At 34.7% G+C, this 25,724-nt stretch overlaps 4 protein-coding genes and 1 long non-coding RNA gene across 5 annotated transcripts; 4 read left to right on the top strand and 1 right to left on the bottom strand.

The window, feature by feature from the left end:
* The first annotated feature begins 2,362 nt into the window (after positions 1 to 2,362).
* On the top strand, positions 2,363 to 3,568 carry LOC145953479 (uncharacterized). Its single transcript, XM_083067441.1, has 3 exons — positions 2,363 to 2,696; positions 2,910 to 3,185; positions 3,327 to 3,568. The coding sequence occupies exons 1-3, from the start codon at positions 2,363 to 2,365 to the stop codon at positions 3,566 to 3,568; spliced, it is 852 nt and encodes a 283-aa protein (XP_082923567.1).
* On the top strand, positions 3,569 to 5,733 carry LOC109802651 (uncharacterized). Its single transcript, XM_083067440.1, has 3 exons — positions 3,569 to 4,493; positions 4,614 to 5,486; positions 5,651 to 5,733. The coding sequence occupies exons 1-3, from the start codon at positions 3,569 to 3,571 to the stop codon at positions 5,731 to 5,733; spliced, it is 1,881 nt and encodes a 626-aa protein (XP_082923566.1).
* A 43-nt stretch (positions 5,734 to 5,776) lies between these two features.
* On the top strand, positions 5,777 to 6,331 carry LOC145953478 (uncharacterized). The gene has a single exon (XM_083067439.1). The coding sequence runs from the start codon at positions 5,777 to 5,779 to the stop codon at positions 6,329 to 6,331; it is 555 nt and encodes a 184-aa protein (XP_082923565.1).
* Positions 6,332 to 13,236: 6,905 nt separating this feature from the next.
* On the top strand, positions 13,237 to 16,572 carry LOC145953284 (uncharacterized). The gene is made up of 2 exons (XR_014430824.1): positions 13,237 to 14,888; positions 16,375 to 16,572. It is a non-coding gene; the product is annotated as an uncharacterized LOC145953284 (long non-coding RNA).
* A 3,646-nt stretch (positions 16,573 to 20,218) lies between these two features.
* LOC109803024 (xylan glycosyltransferase MUCI21) lies at positions 20,219 to 25,499 on the bottom strand. Its single transcript, XM_020364478.3, has 3 exons — positions 23,833 to 25,499; positions 23,254 to 23,364; positions 20,219 to 21,509 (listed from the first exon to the last, which is right to left on the bottom strand). Exons 1-3 carry the CDS (start codon positions 23,885 to 23,887, stop codon positions 20,263 to 20,265), a joined length of 1,413 nt encoding a protein of 470 aa, XP_020220067.1. The 5' UTR covers positions 23,888 to 25,499; the 3' UTR covers positions 20,219 to 20,262.
* Between the last annotated feature and the right edge of the window lie 225 nt (positions 25,500 to 25,724).

Below are 25,724 nucleotides of genomic sequence, written 5' to 3'. Positions count from 1 at the left end.
TAGTGTTCAACACTAAGCCTTTATGGGATTAATCCATTGACTATCCCCTAAATATTATGCCCTTCCAATACTTAGTTAAGAACTGAACCCTTGACCTTATATCTTACTTGGTTGATCACTTTATACACGTTAGTCTCGACCTTGCCCACATAAAACCTAGAGGAGACAAATTTAAAATAACTATCCATTTAGAAACTAACTTACTTATTGAAAGGTTCTTAACTAGGCTCTTAGAATACCATAACTTATATATGCTTAATGGAATATTTTAATTTCTAAAACATCTTTTACTCTCTTATAGTTTTTATGTATATTAATAAAGAAATACATCTATACCACATGCTTGACAACTTACCATCTTGATCAACTATAGCATCATACAACTATACAACATCATCATCTATCAACATACAACTTAACAACATAAACATCATTATACATTATCTCAAACCAATGCATAATAAGCTATCTTCATACAACATTTATAATCCATCAATCATTCAATTAACGTAACATCACGTTTTAATCAAGCAACTCATGCTTTGTGCCATCTCTTAGACGTCCGACATCATTGAGGCATGGGATTTCATATCTCTCACTCTCGACATCAAACTACCTACGTCCGATGTGGTTAAAACAAAGAGCCTTCCACTCTTGTGCCAAGAGTGGCAAAATCCACGCCCGACCCCAATCAAGTAGAGAGCCTTTGCTTAATTCTCGCTTGACACCACTTCATTAGCCCCCAACATCAATCCAGTCATAGATGATATTTTCTCTTCACTTTTGATGTCATTCAAATCATGTCCAATGAGATTTCAACTCGAGGTAAATCTCTCTTCTCATGCCCGGCATCACCAATCCTACATTTGATGTGAGCAAGATAGAGACCTCTAGTTGCAATGTGTGCATTTATACAAGATTGTATTGTAGTTTTACTGAGGAACCCTTACATTTTCAATTGATTATTTCCTATATATATATATATATGTATATATATATACATTATTGCATGTATATTTAGGAATTATTTACATGGTAATCCTATACAATTAGATTTATATTTTTCACTGTCTAGATGTTAAGTTGTAAAGTGTAAAAACTTGTTGTGTCATTACAATTAATGTAAAACTAAGCATTTTATTCAATACTTAAAACTAGAAACAAACACAAATCAAGAAAAGTAACCAAAAGATCTATTTTTCCATTATTAAAAAAAACTTAATTGAGCGATTGAGTTTGAGATAGAATCAAAGAATGAAAATAAAGAAACATTTTGATGAAGATTCACGATTTCAGAGTGACAAAAAATTGAAAAAGAGATAGGAATTATAATATTGATACACGTGCACGAGTTTTTTTTTTTGTTTTTTTTACTATTGTAAATATATTTGGTAGCGGGTGATGTAAGATGAAAAGAAAAAAATATGACATTAACTTCTTGGAGAAATACGGACAATAATTTTGAGTTTTTTTTACACATAATTATAAATATTTATTTTGGAAGTATTTTATGTTAAAGAAATTTTGAGAGTTGAGAACAATGCATTGTTATAAATATTCATTTAAATGAATACACATGTACTATTCTATAATTATAATTAGTTACAAAATAATTAACTCTTATATATAAAATACAACTAATTATTTAATGCGAAAGTGATTTTAGAAAATTTTCTTTGTTGATAAGATTTTAAGGATTCTTTCAATTTCATATGTAATTTATTTATTTATTATTATTATTATTTATGAATTAAATTTTAATATTTTTAAAATAAATTATCAGTAAATAAAAATAAGGTGGAGAATGGAAGACTGATGATTTTAAGTATGAAAAAATTGGCTAGTTTTGTTATTTGTGTGGTATTCTAGGGCACAATGACAAGTTTTGTCCAAGACTCTTCGAACAAGAAGACGACGATGGTATTCGTCTTTGGGGCCCAGAACTGCGGGCTGATTTTCGCCTAATCCCCAGTTTCAGAGGAGAAAGATGGCTTCAGGATGACAACAATACCACAAATGATAACCATAAATATCAAAATAACATGCGTGAACCTGCGGATCCTACCAATGACTTGCACCCACACGCTAATGAGGTTATCGTTGGAGCCGATAAGAAACGTAGAAGACAGGAACCTAATACCAACCCAGAACATCATAAAGATTCTGTTCAAGCTGACATGGATGACTCCAATGAAAACAACAATCTGACTTTTTTATCTGCAGTCCCTGGCACTCAGGGCTGCCAGGAATTATGAGTTTAACAAGCTGAAATTGCCGCGAAATCGGGCACAAGCGTGCAATTTTGATATTACGGGACCTTACCCGCTCATATAAGCCTGATATACTCTTTCTGAGTGAAACCATGGTCAACTCTGATAGAATCAAAGATTTGAGTCACATTTTGAATTACAACCACTGGTTTGCTGTTGATAGGATTGGTCGTGGTGGTGGACTCGCTCTTCTCTGGAATGATAGCTTTGACATTACTATAACCCAAGCCAATTCAAATTACATAAAGGCCAATGTTAAAGATCAAAATAACAACCATTGGAGACTCACCGGTTTCTATGGTTACCCTGAGAGACGTAAGAGAAAAGACTCTTGGGACCTCCGTAGACATCTTGCTTCACTCTCAAACCTCCCCTGGTGTATCATTGGTGATTTTAATGACATATTATCACCTTTTGACAAAAGAGGTACGAATCCCCATCCCCATTATTTGATACAAGGTTTCCGTCAAGCCACGATAGACTACGACTTAGAGGACCTTCCCCTAGTTGGTCACCCGTATACATGGATCAAAGGAAACCTCCCAAACAACCTAGTCGAAGAACGGCTTGACAGAGCGCTGGTTACTAAGGATTGGTGTCACTTATTTGTAAACTGTCTCCTATCAAACGATGTCGCAGGTAAATCTGATCACTCTCCTATTACTCTCAAGCTTCATGCTAACCTCTCTAACCCCCTACATAAGTATTTTCGTTTTGAGAATATTTGGATGGAAGACCTAGACATCGATCGTGCTGTTAGGTATGGCTGGAACTATCATAACAAAAAGGGTGCCGAGAATAAGATCAGCTCTTGCAGTAGATATCTTCATATTTGGGGTAGACGAAAGCATGTTAACTTGTGCAAATCTATTGATATCCTTAAGCGTGATATGGAAAAATGCATAAACGCCCAGGGTACTACTGATTGGAGTCTATACTTTCAGCTACAACACTAACTCAGCCACCAACTACGTTGCATGGATTCCTATTGGAGTCAACGTGCCAAAACTTTTTGGTTAAGAGATGGGGACTCCAATACAAAATTTTTTCATGCAGCAGTGAACATACGTCGTCAGAAAAACCATATCTCCACTCTTTACGACTCTGAAGGAAAACAACACTCCACCCCTACCGAACTTGGTAACCTTGCATGCTCATACTTTCAGGACCTATTCACCACACTTCTAGGGGAGATTCAAGCTATAACTGATACCTTGGATTGTAAGATCTCCCAACTGGATAATGAGCAACTCACAACGCTCTTATCAAGAGAAGAACTTCGTACGACTCTTTTTTAGATGCACAAAGACAAAGCTCCAGGGCCTGACGGATTCAATCCTGGTTTTTACAAAAGATTTTGGGAGGTTTGTAGCGAAGACATTCTTTCCTCTTGCAACTCTTGGCTCGAAGCTGGTGAGCTTCCCCCACACATCAACGACGCAGTGATTGCATTAATCCCAAAGTGTCCTAATCCATCAAGCATGAAAGAGCTTCGACCAATTGCTCTTTGTAATGTGATATATAAAATACTCTCGAAAGCTTTAGCAAATCGTCTAAAACCTCTTCTCCAAAAGTGCGTCTCCCTCGAACAGGCTGCTTTTGTTCAAGACTGCCTTATCACAGACAATGTGCTCGTAGCGTTTGAAGCTATCCACTACCTACGTTGTAGCGGAAAGAGAACTAAACATGAAGCAGCTTTGAAGATCGACATAAGCAAGGCTTTTGACAGGCTCTCCTGGAACTATCTACGTTGCATCTTGGAGCGATTTGGTTTTTGCAGAAAATGGGTAAGTTGGATGATGATGTGTATAACTTCCGTTCATTTTCAAGTCCTACTTAATGGAAATCGAGTTGGTTCCATTGTTCCTGGTAGAGGTCTCCGACAAGGAGACCCCCTCTCCCCCTACCTCTTCATTCTAGGTATGGAAGGATTATCTAGCCTTATTTATAAAGCTGAACGTCTAGGGAACATGCATGGCATTCAAATTTGTCGTGGTGCTCCCAAACTGCATCATCTCATGTTCGCGGATGATGTATTCCTTTTCTTCCAAGCTTCTGAGAAAGAGACCAATGAGGTTGCTACCATACTGAAAACTTTTGAGGTAGCCTCTGGTCAAGCCATAAACTACGATAAATCTGAAGTATTCCTGAATAGACATGCACCTCCTACTACTCACATTATGTTATCTAATACTCTGCATGTCCAGAAATGCGTGACCACTGGTAAGTACCTTGGACTCCCATCTATGATTGGACGAAATAAAAACGAAGTTTTCAGGTTTATCAAGGAACGCATATTGAAAAAACTATAGTCTTGGAGCCACAAATCGTTATCTAAAGCAGGAAAAGAAACCCTCATCAAGGCTGTTCTGCAGGCTCTCCCTTCATATGCTATGAGTGTCTTCATGATTCCAAACCGCACCATAGATGGGATTGAGAAATTACTAAATGCCTTCTGGTGGGGTGCAAATTCAAATAAGCACAAGGGAATTAAGTGGATGCGCTGGGAAAGGCTAGCCATCTCCAAACTTGAGGGTGGACTTGGTTTCAAAAATTTATCTGCCTTTAACCTTGCTATGCTTGGTAAGCAAGCTTGGAGACTTCTTAGCAATCCAAACTCTCTGATCCGTAGAATCTACCAAGCAAAATACTACCCCAAAGGTAGCTTTCTCAATGCTTCACTGGGCCACAATCCCAGCTATACATGGAAAAGTCTTTGGAGCACCCAACATCTACTTAAGAATGGTATCTGTTGGAGGCTTGGGAATGGGAATACCATTCCTGTTTGGGGCGAGCCTTGGATCAAATACAATGACAATTACCATTGTATTCACCCTCATGACCCCTCAAATAGCCAAGCTTTTAAAGTTTCTGATCTGATGAGCAATGATAAGAATGGTTGGAACGATGTTTTGATTAATTCCCTGTTAGATAAGGACACCAGCAACCGGATACTCAACATTCCTATTCTCAACCCACACTGTGAAGATAAACGTATTTGGAAATGGAATCCCTCGGGTTCTTACACTGTTCGTTCTGCTTATAAAGGTTATCTCCAGCATTGCCTCTCCATGGGTAATCTCAATGTTCCTGGTCCATGGAAAAACATTTGGAATCTACGCATTCCCCACAAAATTAAGCATTTCATATGGAGATTGATGCGAGACATTCTTCCCACGCGGCCAAACCTTCAAAAGAAAGGCATTCGTTGCCCAAGTACATGTTTCCGATGTAATATTGATATCAAAAACACCTGGCACACTTTCTTTAGTTGTCCATCAGCCAAGTTGTGCTGGCAGGGAAGTAATCTTCACTCTTGTATCTTGAATTTGATCAACTCCTTTGATGGTGTCTTTAACCTCATATCTCATATTTTACAGCATTGGACCCCTCAAGCTACTGCAGAATTTTCCATGATTCTCTGGAGCATGTGGCACAGCCGGAACGCTTTGCATTGGAGTAACACTCCTTAGAACCCAAACGAGATCAATCTTCGCGCCTCCTCCATGCTTCATGATTGGGCCATTGCTAATAGAATCGACCTGGTCCAGCGCACTAAAACCCAAACTAGACAGCGGTGGTCTCCTCCCCCCCAAGGGTCATTTAAGTGCAACATTGCCACTCACTCTTTCCTAGTGGAAGGACTTACTGGAATAGGCATCTACATTAGAGACCATCAAGGTGCCTTTGTTAGAGCTCGTTCAACCACTATCAAAGGCTGTATGGAACCCCACGTTAGTAAAGCCTTTGCTCTTCTTCATGCTATCAACTGGACCCATAACCAGAACCTGGAGGACATTATTTTCGAAACCGATTGTAATCACATCCCTTCCTATTTCTCCAATCATAACTCTGTTGACATAACTGAATTTGGTTACCTTCTTGACCAATGTAAGCCTATCATGGTTAACCCCCCAAAATCTCATGTGAGTTTCTCCCCTAGATTTGCCAATATTGTTGCTCATAAGCTTGCTAAAGCAACAATAGAAAGTGCAAATCACTGTGATTTTTTTCACATCCCAAATTGTATCATTTATGATATTCTTAATGATATAAGCTAAAATTTTGAATTTCAAAAAAAAAAAAGGATTCTTTCAATTTCATATGTAATTTATTTATTTATTTATTATTATTATTATTATTATTTATGAATTAAATTTTAATATTTTTAAAATAAATTATCAGTAAATAAAAATAATCTTATATTTTAATATAAATTATTTATCATAAATTAATAATATAATTTATATAATTAAAAATATCTATTTCTCAGATTTTAAATATAATTTATATATTTAAATATATTATTTATTTATATACTTAATTGTGAATTATACAACTTAAAATATTAATTAGTTAATAATAACTTAAGAAAGTCAAAAGAAATAATATTATAGTTGAATAAGATTTATTATAATTATTTGTAAAATTATTATATAATTATCACATATTTATGACGAAGTTGTTCATCCTAATATGAGTAAGATAAGATAAATCAACTTTTATATATAAAATATGATGTCTTTTTTTGCAATATAACAGTTTTAGAGATTTTTTTTCAACAAGATAATTTTTTATGATTTTTTTAACTTCTTATATAATTTAATTTTTATTTATAATAATTATTTATGAATTAAATTTTAGTATTTAAAATAAATTATTGATAAATAAAAATAATTTTATATTATAATATAAATTATTTATTATAAATTTAAAATATAATTTATATATTTAAAAATATTTGTTTATAATTTTAGAATCCTAGTAATAAAAATGAAAAGAAATTGAGTTGAAAAGTTAGTTTGTACAACCTAATTCCAAACAGGTTCGAAATAAAATGATATAGAAGAGGTTGGTGGATTTTGTAGAAGAAAAAAAATAAGTGAAGGAAATAATGTGGGGGAGGGATATTTCGGGAAATATAATTTTTGTAGTATTATTTAAATAAAAAGTACACTTACATCTTTCATATGTCGAATATTAAAAATAATAATAATTTGCATTAATTAAAAAAATATTTACTATCATTTTATTTTAATTCTTTTTCAACAAAGAGATACAACTCCCTTTCACTAGGTCGGTGATGGAAAAGACATGGAGTAAATTATATTTTCTTTAAAAATTTATAATATAGGGAACAACTTAGATTATTGTACATAAAGACACAAACACATTTACTTTATATTTTATCACACAAAATTAGCAAGTAGATTTAATATTTTAAAACAGTATTTAATCAACATAACAGAAAATAAAAAATAAAAAATTTAATTAAAGAAATATCGATTTAAGGTTTCAATCTGTATAGTAAAATCTTAATAGTTCAACAATAAATCCGAATTCTTAATCATCCTAATTCAGCACAAACTTAATAAAAAATGTAGATATAAATCTATATCTATGAATTTTAACAAAATATAAAACGCAACCGCGATCTCATAATTTTAATAAAATTCAAGAATGGTGAACAATTGAATTAGACAATTTAGGTTATTTTAACTCTAAATCTAAATCCAAATCCAAATTTAGATCTAAAATTAATCTTCGATCTTTGTTCTATATTCAAAACAAAATTCACAACCATGAAAAATAAAAAATTAAACCTAAAACAAAAAAAGAAAAGAAACAGAGAATTCGTTCAATAAAAAAATCAAGAAGTTGAATTTTACCGTAGTTCTTGAAACCTAAAATCGATTAACAAATTAACCACTCATTATAATTGTAACATTGTTTAAAAAAAAAGAAAAGAAGAGGCTGATTCAGTAGCCCAGAACGGGCCGTTCCCAAATTGGAACGGGCCGTTCCAAGCTACTGAATTGAACTACATATTGTAGTTGAGAACGGGCCGTTCTGGGAAGGAGAACGGACTGTTCTGGAGGGAGAACGGGCCGTTCTGGAGGGAGAACGGGACGTTCTGGAAGGAGAACGGGCCGTTCCGGAGGGAGAACGGGCCGTTCCGGATGAGTTCCGGAACGGGCCGTTCTGATTTCAGAACCAGCCGTTCTGGGCGTTAATTTTGTGCGTGATTTGGGAGTTCGGAACGGGCCGTTCCGAATTCGGTACGGGCCGTTCTGGGCCAATCCGAAAGTCTATAAATAGGGGGTTGGGGGCCTTCAGGAGTTTTGGAGTTTTTAGAGAGAAGTTTTAGAGAGAAGGTCTCTGGGTCAGTGAGCTCCTTTCTCTCCCAAATTTCTCTGTTTGACTCCTTTTCTCCTCTAGGTCACTAACTCCTTCTGACTTTTCTTGAAATTCATATTAGAAAGCTTGTTTTGGGAGGACTGAAGTTCTGAGTTGAGCCTCGAGGGGAAATTATACTTTTGTTCAGTCTTTGGCTATCTGAGCCAATCTTCAGGTAAGGGAAGCTAGAATGTTTGTTATTTAAGTTGCATGTGAGTTTAGAAACTCAATTGATGCATGAAAGTTGAGGATCCATGGCTGGATCGGAGAATTCGCTAATTGTTCAAGTCTTGGAAAAATGGGGGTTCTAGTGAATTTGATGCATCAGATGGGTGCATGTTGATTCTAGGTTTATTTAAGTTGTATGGAGTCTATGCATTGTATTTTGTGTTTGCATGTGGCTGGATTTGTTGGTGTGGATGAGAGTTTGTGAACTCTGTTATTGGAATTTAGGCCGGGCGCAGGTTGAATGCGCTAGGCGTGGATGAGTCTTGGGACTCTCAGGCTGGGATTAGGCTGGGCGAGCTCAGGCTACGCCGAGCGTGAATAAGTTTATGAATGAATTGATGCTTATGCATGTTTAAAGTTAAAGTTTTAGATCATGTATGTATGATATATGATGTATGGTGAGGTGTGATTCATATGTATGCTTTGTGATGATACGTATGAATGTTTGAATATGATATGACATGCGTATATGTTCATATGAGTATGATTGTTGATCATGATGGTGGGCAGACCATTATGATGTATGATGCATTATTGCATGTGATGTCTTATGACATGTGTATGATTGTTGATCATGATGGTGGGCAGACCATTATGATGTATGATGCATGATTGCATGTGATGCCTATGGCATGAGTCTAGCCTAGGACTTGAGGAGAGGAAAAATATTTTCGAACTGGAAGAGCTCACATAGAGTCTCTTGAGAGTGGTGCTTGGATAGACCACTGATATATGAGAGTGGTGCTCTGGGAGGCCACTGGATTTGGGAGAGTGGTGCTCAGATAGGCCACTGGGTTGGGTGAGTCTCCTCTAAGTCCTTAGCTAGTGTTGGAGCGGGGTATGAGGTCGAGGGTTATTCCCTTAACCAAGTACTCGGGAAGGTGCGTGGATCCTTGCGGATAGTCGGTGGGCGAACTCCACAATTGACTTGGTTAATGCATGCCAAGGTCGTGGTAAGCCCGTACCCAGCTGTGCTATACCTGACGGTGGATCTGGACTTCCAAGTGTGTAAGTGACATCATCCGAGTAAACCCGAGGGAGGATTATATCCTGTTTAGCTGTGACCGAGCGGGCGCTTTGGGCGTGAAAACGGTTGGGGTGGTTTCGGTAGGATGGAATGTCACTTATACAGCTCTATTGTTGTGGAGATCTCCTAGGTGTATGCGTGACGACGCATTAGATGATTGATATGCATTGATATCTGTCATGAGATGCATTTATTGCATGATTATTAATATGATGAAGTGTGGTGTTTGACTTCATGATTGGTGGATTGTATTTTTTATGCATGAATAGTATTGGATAGAGTGTATGGTGTGACTCTATGAATACGATTGTGTAGTATAGATTATTATGATTTATTTGTGAATTCTAGCTTACCCTTCTGTTTCCATGTGGTGGAACTGCGATGATCATACTTGGTATGGGAGCAGATCAGGGCTAGCTTGGAGTCGAGGTGACCGCTGCGAGACGGGGAGTTTGATCCTCGTGTTAGGGTTACCATTTTGGGTAGCGATTTTTGTCTGTTTGACTGGCACTAGGAAATATTATTTTTGGGATGATTGTACATATATGACATTTTATTTTGTATTTAAAGAATTTGGTTATTTTTATTCTTATCTATACCTGTATGTATGAGTTATCCAATTTAATATTTTCCGTAGTTCACTAGTAGTAGTGCGATTCCACTAAGTGTAGAGACCATGGCGGGTCGTTACACTTTTATGGTATCAGAGCCGGTCGAGTCTGTTAGGATGCTCTGTGGGGAGTGATCCTTCTATGTTTCTGTTGTGTCATATCTTTGATATGTGTTAATTTTGGTGAGTTATAGTGGTAAAGTGTTAGTAAAAGAATGTTTGAATTCTTTTAGTATGGTGAGGTCTCAGTTTGATCATATCGCTAGAACTATGGAGATGATGGCCATAGTGATGCAATAGTAAAGTGCTTACTTTGCTTAGATGGAGGTGGGTAGAGCTGCGGTTGAGGCAGCTAGACCGGTGGTCTCTCAGGCAGAGTTTAGGAGATGTTAGCTTCTTCAGTTCAAGGGGGATTCAGATCTTGATGTGGCATATTAGTGGTTGTGTGAGATGGAGAAGATCTTCCGTGTTTTGAGATCTTCTGAGGAAAGGAAGTTGGCCTATGCAATATGTATACTGGCAGGCGAGGCTGAGTACTGGTGGAGAGACACCAAACAAATGTTAGAGAATAGGAGTGTACCTGTTGATAGGGATTGCATTAAGAGAGCCTGTCTGTTCTAGATTATGCTATGAGGTTTGAGCATTTAACTCGTTTCTACTCTCAGGCCATATCTGAGGCTTGGAGATGTAGAAAGTTTGCAGAGGGATTGAGGCACGAGCTGAAGAGGGTCATAGTCCCTATGTCCATAGTGGAGTTTCCTGCCTTGGTTGAGAAGGCAAAGACTGTTGAGAGTTTGGAGGGTGGTAGTAGCAGTGGTAAGGCTACTAGAGTTCAGGAGGGGAGGCCAGTAGAGGGGACCCTATGACAGCCGGTATAGTCTCAGAGAGGAGCTGTTAGTAGAGAACCTCGACCTATTACTGCTCAGGGCGGAGCACAGTCGGTGCGGTAGTACAGATGTGGAAGAGCACATATGGTTAGAGATTGTTCTCATCCGGGGAATGTTTGCTTCAGATGTGGTAGGCCAGGCCACATCTCTAGAGATTGTCAAACACCGCCGACTTCATCTGGGAGTGCCCCGAGGCCACCTAGACCTACAACTGCGGGGAGAGTGTTTACATTATCAGGTGCAGAGGCTTCCACTTCATCAGACTTGGTGAAGGGGATAGGGAAGGCAACAGGTGAGGATGTTTTATTTTTGTTCGATTCTGGTGCCACACATTCATTTATTTTTGTTGATTGTGTGGGGAGATTGGGTTGTTGGTGTTTGCAGGGCACGTTGTTTTGTATGTATCTACTCTGGCTTCAATTTCTTTGATGACATTGGAGATGTGTGTGAGATTCCTAATAGAGGTGTTTTGGTAGGAGGTTCTGAGTGAACCTGATTTGGTTGCTCATGATAGATATTAACATAATCTTAGGGATGGATTGGTTATCTGTCCATCACATCCTTATAGATTGTGCTCGGAGAAGATTGGTATTTCCTCAGTTGGAGGATGAGGTGTTGTTGTCAGCGGGTCAGGCTGAGTGGTTGATGAAAGATGGAGCTGAGTGCTTCATGTTGTTTGTCGTTTTGAATGATTGAGATGGAGAGGGCCATCACTGGGATTGAGATTGTCAGTGAGTTTCCTGAGGTGTTCCCAGATGATGTGTCGGGATTGTTACCTATGCGTGATGTTGTATTTAGCATTGACCTGGTATTGGGTGCAAGATCGGTATCAGTGGCTTCTTATAGGATGGTTCAAGCTAAGTTGGTAAAGCTGAAGAAACAGATCGAGGATTTGTTGGAGAAATAGTAGTGAGGTCCAATGTTTCTCCTTGGGGTGCCTTGGTACTGTTAGTAGAGAAAGATGGTGGGGCCCGTTTGTGTGATTATCGGCAATCGGTAACTGAATAAATTGACGATAAGGAATAGGTATCCGCTTTTGAGAATTGATGAGTTGATGGATCCACTGAGGGGAGCTTCGATGTTTTGATGATATATTGGTGTATTCTAAATCTTTGGAGGATCACTATGAGCATTTGAGGTTGGTTTTACAGGTACTGAGAGAGAGGTAGTTGTATGCCAAGCTGTCCAAGGGTGAGTTTTGACTGTCTGAGGTGAGATTTGGGGCATGTGATATCGATAGAGGGGATTACAGGAGATCCAGCCAAGGTGGGGGCTGTGATCCAGTGGGAGCGTCAGAGGACTGTTACGGGGATTAGGAGTTTTGTTGGGTTAATGGGTAACTATCAGAGATTCATGAAGAGTTTCTCTCGAATAGTAATGCCTTTGACTTAACTGACTTGGAAAGACCAGCTTTTAGTTTGGATGGACGCTTGTGAGCAGAGTTTTCAGGAATTGAAGGAGTGATTGAATACTTCTCCAGTTTTGGTGTTACCTAATACTGGTGAGTATTTTGATGTGTGTTGTGATGCTTTTCACCAGGGGTTAGGCTGTGTGTTGATACATGAAGGAAGAATAGTAGTGTATGCTTCGAGGCAACATAAGACTCATGAGAGGAATTATCCTACTCATGATTTGGAGCTTGCACAGCTATGGTGGTTGCCTTGAAGTCGTGGAGGCACTATCTGTATGATGCGAGATTCAATGTATTTAAGGATAAAAAGGAGTTTGAATATGAGGCAGAGGAGGTGGATGGAATTCCTAAAGGATTTTGATTTCAAAGTTGATGTATATCCTGGAAAGGCGAATGTGGTAGCAAATGTATTGAGTAGGAAATTCATTCATGTGTCGGTTATGTTGATTAAGGACTTGGAGCTGATTGAGTAGTTTAGAGATTTGAGACTAGAAGTGGAGGTTGTCCAAGATCACATTAGTTATGGTATGATCACCATAACTAATGATTTCTTAAGACAGGTGGGAACTAAGCAATTACATGATCTAGAATTGTTGAGGATTTTGAGATTGCTTGGTATTAAGAGGGCAGCTGTTTTTGAGCTTAGTGCTTTGAGCTTAATGCTGATGGAGATTCTCAAGTGGAAGTGTGATAGTGTCACTAAGGACTTTGTGGTTGAGTTGCCTAGGATAGCTAGGAACAGTGACTCTATCTGAGTGATTGTTGATAGGTTGTTAAAGTGTGCGCACTTTCTTCCTATCAAGAGGTGGTCCTTGGAGAGGCTTGCACAGTTGTATATCAGAGAGATAGTACGGTTGCATGGAGTGTCTTACAGTATTATCTCTAACAGAGATCCAAGGTTTACTTCCCGGTGGGCAGACTCTGCATCAGGCTTTGGGAACAAGGTTGAGGTTGAGCTCTGTTTATCATCCACAGATAGATGGTCAGTCGGAGAGGACAATTCAGTCAATGGAGGATCTCTTGAGAGCTTATGTGTTGGATCATCTGGGTAGCTGGGAAGAGGTGTTACCATTGGTAAAGTTTATTTATAATAACAGTTATCACTTGATTATTGGCATGACACTTTTTGAGGCTTTATATGGCAGAAGGTGTATGACTCCATTATGTTGGTATCAAGAGGGTGAGCCAGTAGTGGTTGGTCCAGAGTTAGTTCTTCAGACTACTGAGATGGTGAGATAAATTCAGCAAAGGTTGAGGGCTACCCAGAGTTGATGAAAGTCCTATGCCGATAAGAGGAGGAGACCTCTAGAATTTGATGAGGGAGAGCATGTGTTTCACATTTTATAGTTGAGGAAGTAAATTCCAGATCTGAGTCAAGTGGTAGAGATGGATGAGGTGCAAGTTAGAGAGAACTTGACCTATGAGAAGAGACCGGTAGCTGTGGTTGATCACAAGTTGAAGAAACTTTGTGGCAAATCCATCAGCTTGGTGAGAATTGTTTGGGATGCAGCTACTGGTGAGGTTACCTGGGAGGTGGAGAGTCAATTCAAGGAACAATATCCATTCCTCTTTTCAGGTAGACCTATTTTCGGGGACGAAAATTCCTATTTGTTGGGGAGTATTGTAACATTGTTAAAAAAAAAAAAAAAAAAAAAGAGGCTGATTCAGTAGCCCAGAACGGGCCGTTCCCAAATTGGAACGGGCCGTTCCAAGCTACTGAATTGAACTACATATTGTAGTTGAGAACGGGCCGTTCTGGGAAGGAGAACGGACCGTTCTGGAGGGAGAACGGGCCGTTCTGGAGGGAGAACGGGACGTTCTGGAGGGAGAACGGGCCGTTCCGGAGGGAGAACGGGCCGTTCCGGAGGGAGAATGGGCCGTTCCGGATGAGTTCCGGAACGGGCCGTTCTGATTTCAGAACCAGCCGTTCTGGGCGTTAATTTTGTGCGTGATTTGGGAGTTCGGAACGGGCCGTTCCGAATTCGGTACGGGCCGTTCTGGGCCAATCCGAAAGTCTATAAATAGGGGGTTGGGGGCCTTCAGGAGTTTTGGAGTTTTTAGAGAGAAGTTTTAGAGAGAAGGTCTCTGGGTCAGTGAGCTCCTTTCTCTCCCAAATTTCTCTGTTTGACTCCTTTTCTCCTCTAGGTCACTAACTCCTTCTGACTTTTCTTGAAATTCATATTAGAAAGCTTGTTTTGGGAGGACTGAAGTTCTGAGTTGAGCCTCGAGGGGAAATTATACTTTTGTTCAGTCTTTGGCTATCTGAGCCAATCTTCAGGTAAGGGAAGCTAGAATGTTTGTTATTTAAGTTGCATGTGAGTTTAGAAACTCAATTGATGCATGAAAGTTGAGGATCCATGGCTGGATCGGAGAATTCGCTAATTGTTCAAGTCTTGGAAAAATGGGGGTTCTAGTGAATTTGATGCATCAGATGGGTGCATGTTGATTCTAGGTTTATTTAAGTTGTATGGAGTCTATGCATTGTATTTTGTGTTTGCATGTGGCTGGATTTGTTGGTGTGGATGAGAGTTTGTGAACTCTGTTATTGGAATTTAGGCCGGGCGCAGGTTGAATGCGCTAGGCGTGGATGAGTCTTGGGACTCTCAGGCTGGGATTAGGCTGGGCGAGCTCAGGCTACGCCGAGCGTGAATAAGTTTATGAATGAATTGATGCTTATGCATGTTTAAAGTTAAAGTTTTAGATCATGTATGTATGATATATGATGTATGGTGAGGTGTGATTCATATGTATGCTTTGTGATGATACGTATGAATGTTTGAATATGATATGACATGCGTATATGTTCATATGAGTATGATTGTTGATCATGATGGTGGGCATACCATTATGATGTATGATGCATTATTGCATGTGATGTCTTATGACATGTGTATGATTGTTGATCATGATGGTGGGCAGACCATTATGATGTATGATGCATGATTGCATGTGATGCCTATGGCATGAGTCTAGCCTAGGACTTGAGGAGAGGAAAAATATTTTCGAACTGGAAGAGCTCACATAGAGTCTCTTGAGAGTGGTGCTTGGATAGACCACTGATATATGAGAGTGGTGCTCTGGGAGGCCACTGGATTTGGGAGAGTGGTGCTCAGATAGGCCACTGGGTTGGGTGAGTCTCCTCTAAGTCCTTAGCTAGTGTTGGAGCGGGGTATGAGGTCGAGGGTTATTCCCTTAACCAAGTACTCGGGAAGGTGCGTGGATCCTTGAGGATAGTCGGTGGGCGAACTCCACAATTGACTTGGTTAATGCATGCCAAGGTCGTGGTAAGCCCGTACCCAGCTGTGCTATACCTGACGGTGGATCTGGACTTCCAAGTGTGTAAGTGACATCATCCGAGTAAACCCGAGGGAGGATTATATCCTGTTTAGCTGTGACCGAGCGGGCGCTTTGGGCGTGAAAACGGTTGGGGTGGTTTCGGTAGGATGGAATGTCACTTATACAGCTCTATTGTTGTGGAGATCTCCTAGGTGTATGCGTGACGACGCATTAGATGATTGATATGCATTGATATCTGTCATGAGATGCATTTATTGCATGATTATTAATATGATGAAGTGTGGTGTTTGACTTCATGATTGGTGGATTGTATTTTTTATGCATGAATAGTATTGGATAGAGTGTATGGTGTGACTCTATGAATACGATTGTGTAGTATAGATTATTATGATTTATTTGTGAATTCTAGCTTACCCTTCTGTTTCCATGTGGTGGAACTGCGATGATCATACTTGGTATGGGAGCAGATCAGGGCTAGCTTGGAGTCGAGGTGACCGCTGCGAGACGGGGAGTTTGATCCTCGTGTTAGGGTTACCATTTTGGGTAGCGATTTTTGTCTGTTTGACCGGCACTAGGAAATATTATTTTTGGGATGATTGTACATATATGACATTTTATTTTGTATTTAAAGAATTTGGTTATTTTTATTCTTATCTATACCTGTATGTATGAGTTATCCAATTTAATATTTTCCGTAGTTCACTAGTAGTAGTGCGATTCCACTAAGTGTAGAGACCATGGCGGGTCGTTACAATAATCATGTTGCAGCAATCCAATTCGTGTAAGTAAGAGAGAAAATCCGAGAAAAAGAGAATTTTGAAAGACTTCTAAGAGAAGAAATTCAATTTTTGAAAAATGAGGTATATGATATCAAGCATACATATGTTACACTTATTTATAGACTACTCTAATGAGCCTAATCATAGTAATTAAAGGCACAACCCACTAAATTAACTAATTACGTTAAAAAAAATCCTAACATTACATTCTAAAAATAAAAATAAAAAAGATACTATGTAGGCTCACAACTTTGCAATACATTTTTTGGTCATTTAACGTTTGAACTGACCTTTTCTCCCAATTGAGAAATTGTAGAACTCTCTCTTATCTTTCTAGAGACACCAAGAACATCCAAATCAGATGTTGTTGGGAGCTATAATTATGGCCTGCACAAGAATAAAGTGTAAAAGTGGGTCAAATTGCAAAAATTAAAAAGAATTTACAATCATCACTAACTAAACTCATTATTACAAATCACATCTAATATAGCAATTATTCATGCTTTTAAATGTCAAATCATCTCAAGTTAATGCATTAAAATGTATGTCCCAAATGCACTATCAAGGATCCTACCACTAGGGCTATGGCTAAGAGGATCCAAGAGGATTGAAGCCACGATGAAGTTAGTAGATTTAAGCTCATATTGAACTATAGGTTACTAAATATTTAAGTTTAATACCTCTTGCACATTTGTATATAGTTTTCTTTATTCTGGGTCAAGTAGAATAGGAACTTTGTAGTAATTTTTTTAATGTGTAATTTTTGGACCTAGGAAGCGTAATTTAATTTTGTGCAAAGGATTGCAATTAAATTGAATTTGGATACACATGTTGCTAACCAAAGTAGTGCACATGGTGTAAAAAAATTCAAATTCAACTAGTTAATCACATGACTTTCAAATTAAGTCATACTTTCCTTACTTGCCGCATGATCTTCTCTCATTTGTTAGAATGCAAGAAAATGAAAAGAATAGAAGGGGTTACACATTTATTTAAAAATAAAAATAAAAATTCCCTCATTTGTTTTTTAATTCGTCCCTGGAGTATCCACCGCCGATAGCGGTGACTAATTAAAAGAAAGGCTAAAAACCTATTTTGGTCCCTTATAATAATTGTTTGTTTCAATTTAGTCCCACTTTTATTTTTGGTTTCAATTTGATCCCAAATAAATTAATTAGTTTCAATTTGGTCCCTAATAAATTAATTGGTTTCAATCTGGGACTTCCGTCCAAATTATTTAAACGGAGTTAACTGTTGGCCATGTGGATGCCAATTTTTTTTAAAACACCTAGAACCAGAACGGCCCGTTCTGAAACCAGAACGGCCCGTTCTAAAACCAGAACGACCCGTTCTGGTTGCTCTTTTGGTGTGTTAATTTTGCATCCGGAATGGTCCGTTCCAGGTGCAAAATTAACACACTAAAAGTGCAATCAAAACGGCTCGTTCTGGTTTCAGAACGGGCCGTTCTGGTTCCAGAATGCTAAACATAAACAATCAATGATTATAGTTCACGGTTGTGAATCATGGAAGGAAAAAGACCCAAGGTGCAAAGCATTTCAAACACCGAATTTGTTAATATTGTCAATGGAAATTGATAACTTCAATTGCTAAACAGTTAGGCTATACTGTGTATTATTAAGGACAATGCAATGTATCATTAAAGACAATGGTAGCAGATTTTATTTCATTTCAAACTGGAGTGAACCACTTACTACCAAATTGACACTATACAATAAAGGATGAAATGACATGGTATTTTTCCTTGAAGTCATTAACGATGTACCCCAACAACAACAATCTGTTCTTGAAGAGGTAGAACCTGAAGTAAAGGAAGAGGATACACATGACTAACATTTCATCACACAATCATATGCAGGGACAGATCTAAGTTAATCATAGTGTGGGCACTTGTCCCCACCAAAATTTTTTTCATTCTTTTTTTTTTATATATATAAAATATTAATAATTTTATAAAATATATATTATTAATTATATTTTAATTATGTTGTTATATCTAATATAATAAATATATTAGTATTTTTGTATATTTTATTTTATTGTTTAATTATTTTTTATTTTGTGGTAAAATTATCTTCATTTTTAATGAAGAAAAAATTTACTTACTTCAAGAGTAAGTTTTGATAGATTTATTCTATTTAATAATTAATGTTCTATATCAAATTTTTAAGAATTTAATTGTTAAATTAAAAAGTTTTTCATGTATAGATCAAATTTATAAAAAAATTTAAAAAATTATAAATCATATGATACTTCGTTAAATTAATTCAAATTAACATATAAAATATTTTTGTTTTAAATGAATGTAAAAATTTAGAGGACACTAAAAGAAAATAAATTAATAATTTTACTATGTTTATCCTATTAATTTTTATCATTTTATTCCTCTAATTTTAAATAAGTTACAAAAAATTATAAAGTGACACTTAAATATTTCTTCAGACAGAAAGAGAAAAAAAAAGTTATTACTTTATTTATAAGACAATTGTATTTTATAAAAATAAGTAATTTTAAAATTTTTACCATCAAAAAATATTTTTCAAAATTATTATTTTTTTTTAATAAAATTAATAAAGAATATTCTATTCTCAGTTTTGGAATGGGTCGTTCTGAATAAAGAATGGCCGTTTTGAAATCAAAACGGCTCGTTTTGAAATCAGAACGGTTTGTTCTGAAACGTTCTGGTTTCAGAATGGACCGTTCTGCTGTACTCTTAGTGTGTTAATTTTGCATCTGGAACGGCCCGTTTCAGATGCAAAATTAACACACCAAGAGTGCATCCAGAACGACCCGTTCTGATTTCAGAACGGGCCGTTCTGGTTCCAGGTGTTTTCACAAAAATTGGCATCCACGTGGCATCCACCTATGCATCTACGTGGCATCCACGTGGTCAACAGTTAACTCCGTTTAAATAATTTGGACGGAAGTCCCAAATTGAAACCAATTATTTTATTAAGGATCAAATTGAAACCAATTAATTTATTTGGGACCAAATTAAAACAAAAAATAAAAATGAGACTAAATTGAAATAAACAATTATTATAAGGGATCAAAATAGATTTTTAACCTAAAAGAAAAGAAGAAAGGAAACAATATAGTGGTCCACGCCAAAATCTTTTTCTTTCCAATTTCGAAGGACAAACCCTTTAAAAATGAATAAAAAAAATACCTTCATGATTATAACATAAAAAAAAATAAAAATTATTATATCTAATTTTTTTATAGGATTATTTATGTCATTTTATAAATATTTTACTTTATTTTCTCGTCTTCTTTCTTTCTCTTTTATCTTTTATAACAACTAAAAGATCATTTTATTTTCTATTCATTTTCTCTTTTTCTGACTTTCTTTTCTTTTTATTTCCTTCCTCAAACCAAACAAAGCATAACACTTGTAACGTTGTTAGATTATTTAAGTGCATTAATTTAAAAATGAAAAGAAAAAGTTTGAATTGAGGCTAAAATAAATTAAAATGCAATTTTCATAAACAAAATAACAAAAAACAAATATGTTGTCTCTCTTTTTTAACTTCTAGGGAACTTTATGTAGCTATCTATCTAGTTGACTCTGCTCATAAATATTTTGGCCTTCTCATATGCATTTGTCAAACACTTTCTAAACCTAACTAGGTCAATTCCCACATTTTGCTCCTTCAAATATATCCGTTGTTTAGACCATATATGTTTATGAAACGCACTGGGGTCCTTGACTACCAAGCTATTAGCACCATATCTCTCTGACAAACTACTTTCATTTGCCTCAATCTTGTACTCTATGTACTCCAATCCCAACAATTTTGGTGGGTTCTCATAGTAAGTTCTTGAGGACCACTCAAGCCCAATGGGCACCACTTGTAGCAACACTGAGCCCGGCCTGAGGAACAAGAAATTTGTCAAACCCGCACCATGCACCCCTAACAACACGTGACTATCATGAACCACCCTATAAACATTGGCCATAGAATTGTTTCTTGTTGGGTCCAACACATGCACATTGAACCCTAATTCTTCAGCCACCTTGATCACTTCTCCTTGGTTGGACATCACACGGCTCACACTGCCTCTTCTATCGATCAATGTCAAACGTGGCTTTGAATTTTTCCCATTTTGATGATTTGGGGTGGTGTCAACTTTGGCATATGTTTTGTCTAGTAATGCACGAAAATCATGTAGGGTTTTAGGATGTGGTTGTAGCAATGTTGGGTCTATGATAACGGGTCCATGTTTTATCAACCCTATAGTGGCTGATGGGAAGCAATGGACGGTAGATAAATTCTTTGTGTCGATGATCAAACGGTGGGGAGTGAATGCTGATAACAATTCAGCGTACTTTTGGAACCACCAAATGTTACCGTCCATGACCACAAGTGTTACATCTTGGTTAGGGAATAAGGAATTGATGGTGATGAAGAGTGGGATGAAGTTCTCGTCTATTTCGTGAAAGAAGTTTCCGGTGTACCCGGCCGCACTGAATACAATGGCTGGGGTACGGTGTGTGACGGCGCAGGATAGTTTGGGTGGAGCTGCAGTGAGTGTGACTTCGTTAACATTGGACATTGCCGTCTTGTCACCCTTGCGAGGGTAAGGACGGATTTTCATAGGGATTGGGCATTTATCCTGTGTGTGGGGACCCAGAGTGAAGAAAGTTGAGGAAGCATGATCCAAGAGCGTTGGACCGTTGATTGTGCAAATATCGTATAGCTGATGAGAATAGTTGCATGTGATTGCAACACTGGTATCTCGATTTGGGGCCCATTGGGAAATTGATAGCACATGTCTCAATTTCACCTTCCACGTAGTTGCATCTGAATACACAAAATCAAATATTTAATTAAAAAAATAATTAGCCTTGTTGTTTAAATTTCAAAGAATATCTGTTAGAGTTTATAATCTGCAAATATATGATTTATTTTCAAAATATAAAACTCCAAACTTCATATTACATAATATTTTGTGCTCGAAACTAATTTAATTAATTAATTAACTAAACCACAGCATGAGAAACTAGCGTGAACAAAATTACTGATATAAGTTCAATCGATCTTTTAACCAGCAGGCATTAGGATGTGTTTGAGAAAATCGTAAAAATTGAATTATTTTTATAATTCATATGAATAATGAATTATAACAATAATCAATTATAATTGAAATGAAATTTTATTTAGATAAATTTGTTGAAATTTAATTTTAAGATGTCTAATTTTATTTAGATACAACAAAATAATTAATTTTATGTAGTAAGTTAGCTTAAAAGGGAAAAAGTTGTTGAAAAATAATTTTGTTAAATTTTTTACTTAATAAAAACAACTTATTTTTGAAAAGGAAAAAAAAAAAACAAATGCTTACAAATTTAAGCTATTATCCTAAACATAACTATTTTAAACAGATTTTTAAATAATAAAAAAAGTAAAAATGAATAATAATAATAATAATAATAATAATAATAATAATAGTAATTATAATACTAGGAATTCGCATGATATGATTGTGTGATTTTAATTCTCTATATTAAGAATTATAATCACGGAATAAAGTTTGAATGTGAGTTTTTTTTATATAATTATATTGATTAATTTTTGTTAGATATTGTAATTCTTCTTTCAGGATAATTTATTTCATATTTAAAGTTAGAATTTAAATCCTAAATAATTTGGTTAAAAAATATAAGATATTACTACTTATATCAATTAATGTTGGTTGAATTACAACTTTATGTATATTATTTTAATTCCTACTATAAGTATTTTTTCATGTGAATGAAAATTACTATATATTACTTACACGAGAAATTAAAATTGTACGTACATTTACTACTATTAAATAAAAATAAAAATATAAACTATTAACCAATAATACTTTTAAATTAGCGAATATAAATTAGTACGTATATATTAGCCTAAATTAGTAAAATTGGTTTATTAATATATACTAAAAATATTAAATATTAATTATTAACATAAATATTAAATACTAATAAATTATAAAATTAAATATTATTCAATATTAATTAATTAATTAATGAATATATAATAATATCATTAAATATTAATATATGTATATATATATAAATTAATAAATTTATATTATTAATATTAATTTATATTTTTTGTCATTCCTAGTTGAAACTACCAAACTAAAAACAATTTTGCCAACAAAAGAAATGATGATGATGTTATTTAGATATTAATTTATAACATATATATAAAAGCAATAAGTATACACATTTTTTTTTTACAACTTTATCTTTAAAACTTTCAAATTACTCTCTTTCACTATTTTTAATTATTTATTAACTAAATCTTTAACTAATCAATACTTATTTATTTTTTACATAATAAAAACACAGTATCTCTCACCCACTAGTAATATTAATGTTATTAATAATTATTATTATTGTTGAGAAGAGGTATATAGTACGAGTGTTTAATATTTGCATCACCATAAATATTTTTATTTAATGACTCCTCAAAGTAAATAGTTGTATGTTTTTGTGTTAACCAAATACAAAAATACTCTATGCAAATATGCAATTTAGAGTTAGTGGTTTACCTTGTATCAAAGTGATCTGAATCAAGAAGAAGGTGAACACTGAAAACATTACTCCAAAACCTAAAGCAGATTTTGTCAATCTTGCTGTCTTCGCTTCATCCATTGATATTGCTAATTAGAATAAAGCATCGTTTAGTATAATTAATTATTTTTATCAATAAAAAATTATAATAATTGCTACAAGATTCAAATCTAAAACTTTTATTTTGTTATACATATTATTTGATTTCTTTACTACTAGATTCATCATAACGTTAAGTATAATTTATATGTCAGTCATACACTGTCTTCAACGTTTATTTACCAACAAAACTACAATTGAGAAATTAAGAGAAGCAGCAAAAAGTCTCAATTATGCTAATTTCTGAAGGATAGATCCATGACTAAATGATAACCTAAAAGGAGAAATGTATATAAATGGAGAGAGTTAGGATTTAATTTCCAATTTGAATGAGTATGGAGAAAATAGTGAGTGATTGATATGGATGAACAAAATAAAAGTGAGAAATTATTCTTGTAACATGTTGAACATAAATTGTTTATATAAATCGAAAACAACACTTAGTTATTGATACTTACATCGTATATTTGGCTTGTCCTCTCTTCCTCCTCTATGACTGTTACTCATGGTCATGTATGTGTAATTCTTAAGATAAAGAGCAAAGATTGTTATTAGAGTTGGACACGAAAGATTTTCGAGGCATTTCTTTTAACATGTTCACTAATATATAATACATTAATTAAGGAATTAAAAGTAATAAGTTTTTTTTTTATTTAAGAATTGTATGAAAACATTAATGTTGTGATCATATTTTGGAGGTGATTGACCATCATATACGTTTGTTTAGTATATACAAATTTATTTTAATAATTTATAATTATTTTTATAAATTACTTTAAATAGTTTATGAAAAAAGTTAGCTTATAAGTTACTACTTTTTCCCCCTATTTTATCTTTATTAATTTATTTTAAATTCCTTTTTACAACAAATATTTATAGTTTACATATATTAGCTAATTTTATTAAATATTTTTAATTTAATCAATTATCTTATAAGTTTATAGTTTTTCAACTAATAATTTATTTCTTCGAAGCTTTAACTAGCTTATTATTATAAGATAATTTTATCTAAAACACAGTTTCTTAGTAGTACTTAGTATCTTGTCCAAATTTTCATATAATCATTTCATCTAGTTGGGTGGTTTGTGTTGTGACTTTGCTAGATTTCCTAATAGTCAACATCTCATTAATTAATTTTACTTTTTTTTTATCATTACATATGATTGAGATTTTGAGATTTGACCTTTATTAACAGTCAATAATTAATTTAAAATTATAAAATAATAATAAAATTAGAACATAAACTTTATAAATATATATATAGGAGGATTACAATAACATTGATGTAACTTTTATTAAGTATTACACCGCTCAATAACTTTATATTAAATGTGAATTTTGTAATTATCTAACCGTTAGATTGAAAGTTCATATTATTTTATATGATTATATCAAATTTTGTTAAAATTGAACAACAACTTGAAATTAATTAAAGTATTCATATTTTAGTATATTTAAAAATATATATATTACATCAATTTTATTTTATAAGAATAAATTATCAAATTATCTTAGATTGATATAAATTTTGTATATATAATCTAAGAGTAAAGAACTTTTAATCTAACGAGTTAAGCAATGTGCATAAATTATTGTAAATCTTCTTACACCAAGTTTGATTATTATTGAACAAAGAATTCAAAACTTTAAATATACTATTTAAATTCCTTTATTATTATATCGATTCTAATATATTAAATTTGAAATTGTATAATCTTTTATCTATAAAATGGTAGAGAGAATGACATCCTAAGACTATACTAGACAATGAACAATGACATATTGAAATCAAATAGTATAATTATTATTTTAAAACTAAAAAAAATTAATATTATTTGATTGAGGAAACTAATAAACTTTTTTTAAAAATAAAATACCTTTTCAATAAAAAAAAAGTACTTATTAAACATTTTTAAATGTTTGGTTAAACTATTTTAAAAAGTAGAAGGAAAAATAAAAATAAAAAATTCAATAGAAGAGAGAGAAATCTTTTGAAAAACATGGATGGTGTTTAATGAAATTTTTAGGTTAAAACTAATCCAATTAAAAATCTAAAATTTCAGTGAATACCCTTGACTATTTCATGCTTATGCACCTTTCTTCTTTGCCAAGAGCGAGGAAGTAGTCATTCATCTTGGGAAAGGGAGTACTATTTAAAAATATGAAGCCAATTATGAGAAGTAACTTGACCAGAGAAAGAAACTTCAAGAACAAATTTAGTAAAAGGTGAAATTGTATATTATTGATCTTACTGATACAATAGTACAATATATATATATATATATATATATATATATATATATATATATATATATATATATATATATATATATTCTAATGATTGTGTACA

The sequence above is a fragment of the Cajanus cajan genome, chromosome 11 (assembly GCF_000230855.2).
Source record: "Cajanus cajan strain Asha chromosome 11, NIPB_CcT2T_4, whole genome shotgun sequence".
NCBI lineage: Eukaryota > Viridiplantae > Streptophyta > Magnoliopsida > Fabales > Fabaceae > Cajanus > Cajanus cajan.
This window is presented reverse-complemented; position numbering and strand designations above follow the sequence as displayed.

Coding starts and splice junctions, on each gene's coding strand:
- LOC145953479 (XM_083067441.1), top strand. CDS start 2,363: ATGGTCAACTCTGATAGAATCAAAGATTTGAGTCACATTTTGAATTAC. Junction 2,697..2,909: donor ATCACCTTTTGACAAAAGAG/GTACGAATCCCC, acceptor ACGATGTCGCAG/GTAAATCTGATCACTCTCCT. Junction 3,186..3,326: donor AAAATGCATAAACGCCCAGG/GTACTACTGATT, acceptor TTTTTCATGCAG/CAGTGAACATACGTCGTCAG.
- LOC109802651 (XM_083067440.1), top strand. CDS start 3,569: ATGCACAAAGACAAAGCTCCAGGGCCTGACGGATTCAATCCTGGTTTT. Junction 4,494..4,613: donor CCAGAAATGCGTGACCACTG/GTAAGTACCTTG, acceptor TATCTAAAGCAG/GAAAAGAAACCCTCATCAAG. Junction 5,487..5,650: donor GAAAGGCATTCGTTGCCCAA/GTACATGTTTCC, acceptor CATATTTTACAG/CATTGGACCCCTCAAGCTAC.
- LOC145953478 (XM_083067439.1), top strand. CDS start 5,777: ATGCTTCATGATTGGGCCATTGCTAATAGAATCGACCTGGTCCAGCGC.
- LOC109803024 (XM_020364478.3), bottom strand. CDS start 23,887: ATGACCATGAGTAACAGTCATAGAGGAGGAAGAGAGGACAAGCCAAAT. Junction 23,365..23,832: donor GGACAAGCCAAATATACGAT/GTAAGTATCAAT, acceptor TATTCTAATTAG/CAATATCAATGGATGAAGCG. Junction 21,510..23,253: donor TCAGATCACTTTGATACAAG/GTAAACCACTAA, acceptor TTGTGTATTCAG/ATGCAACTACGTGGAAGGTG.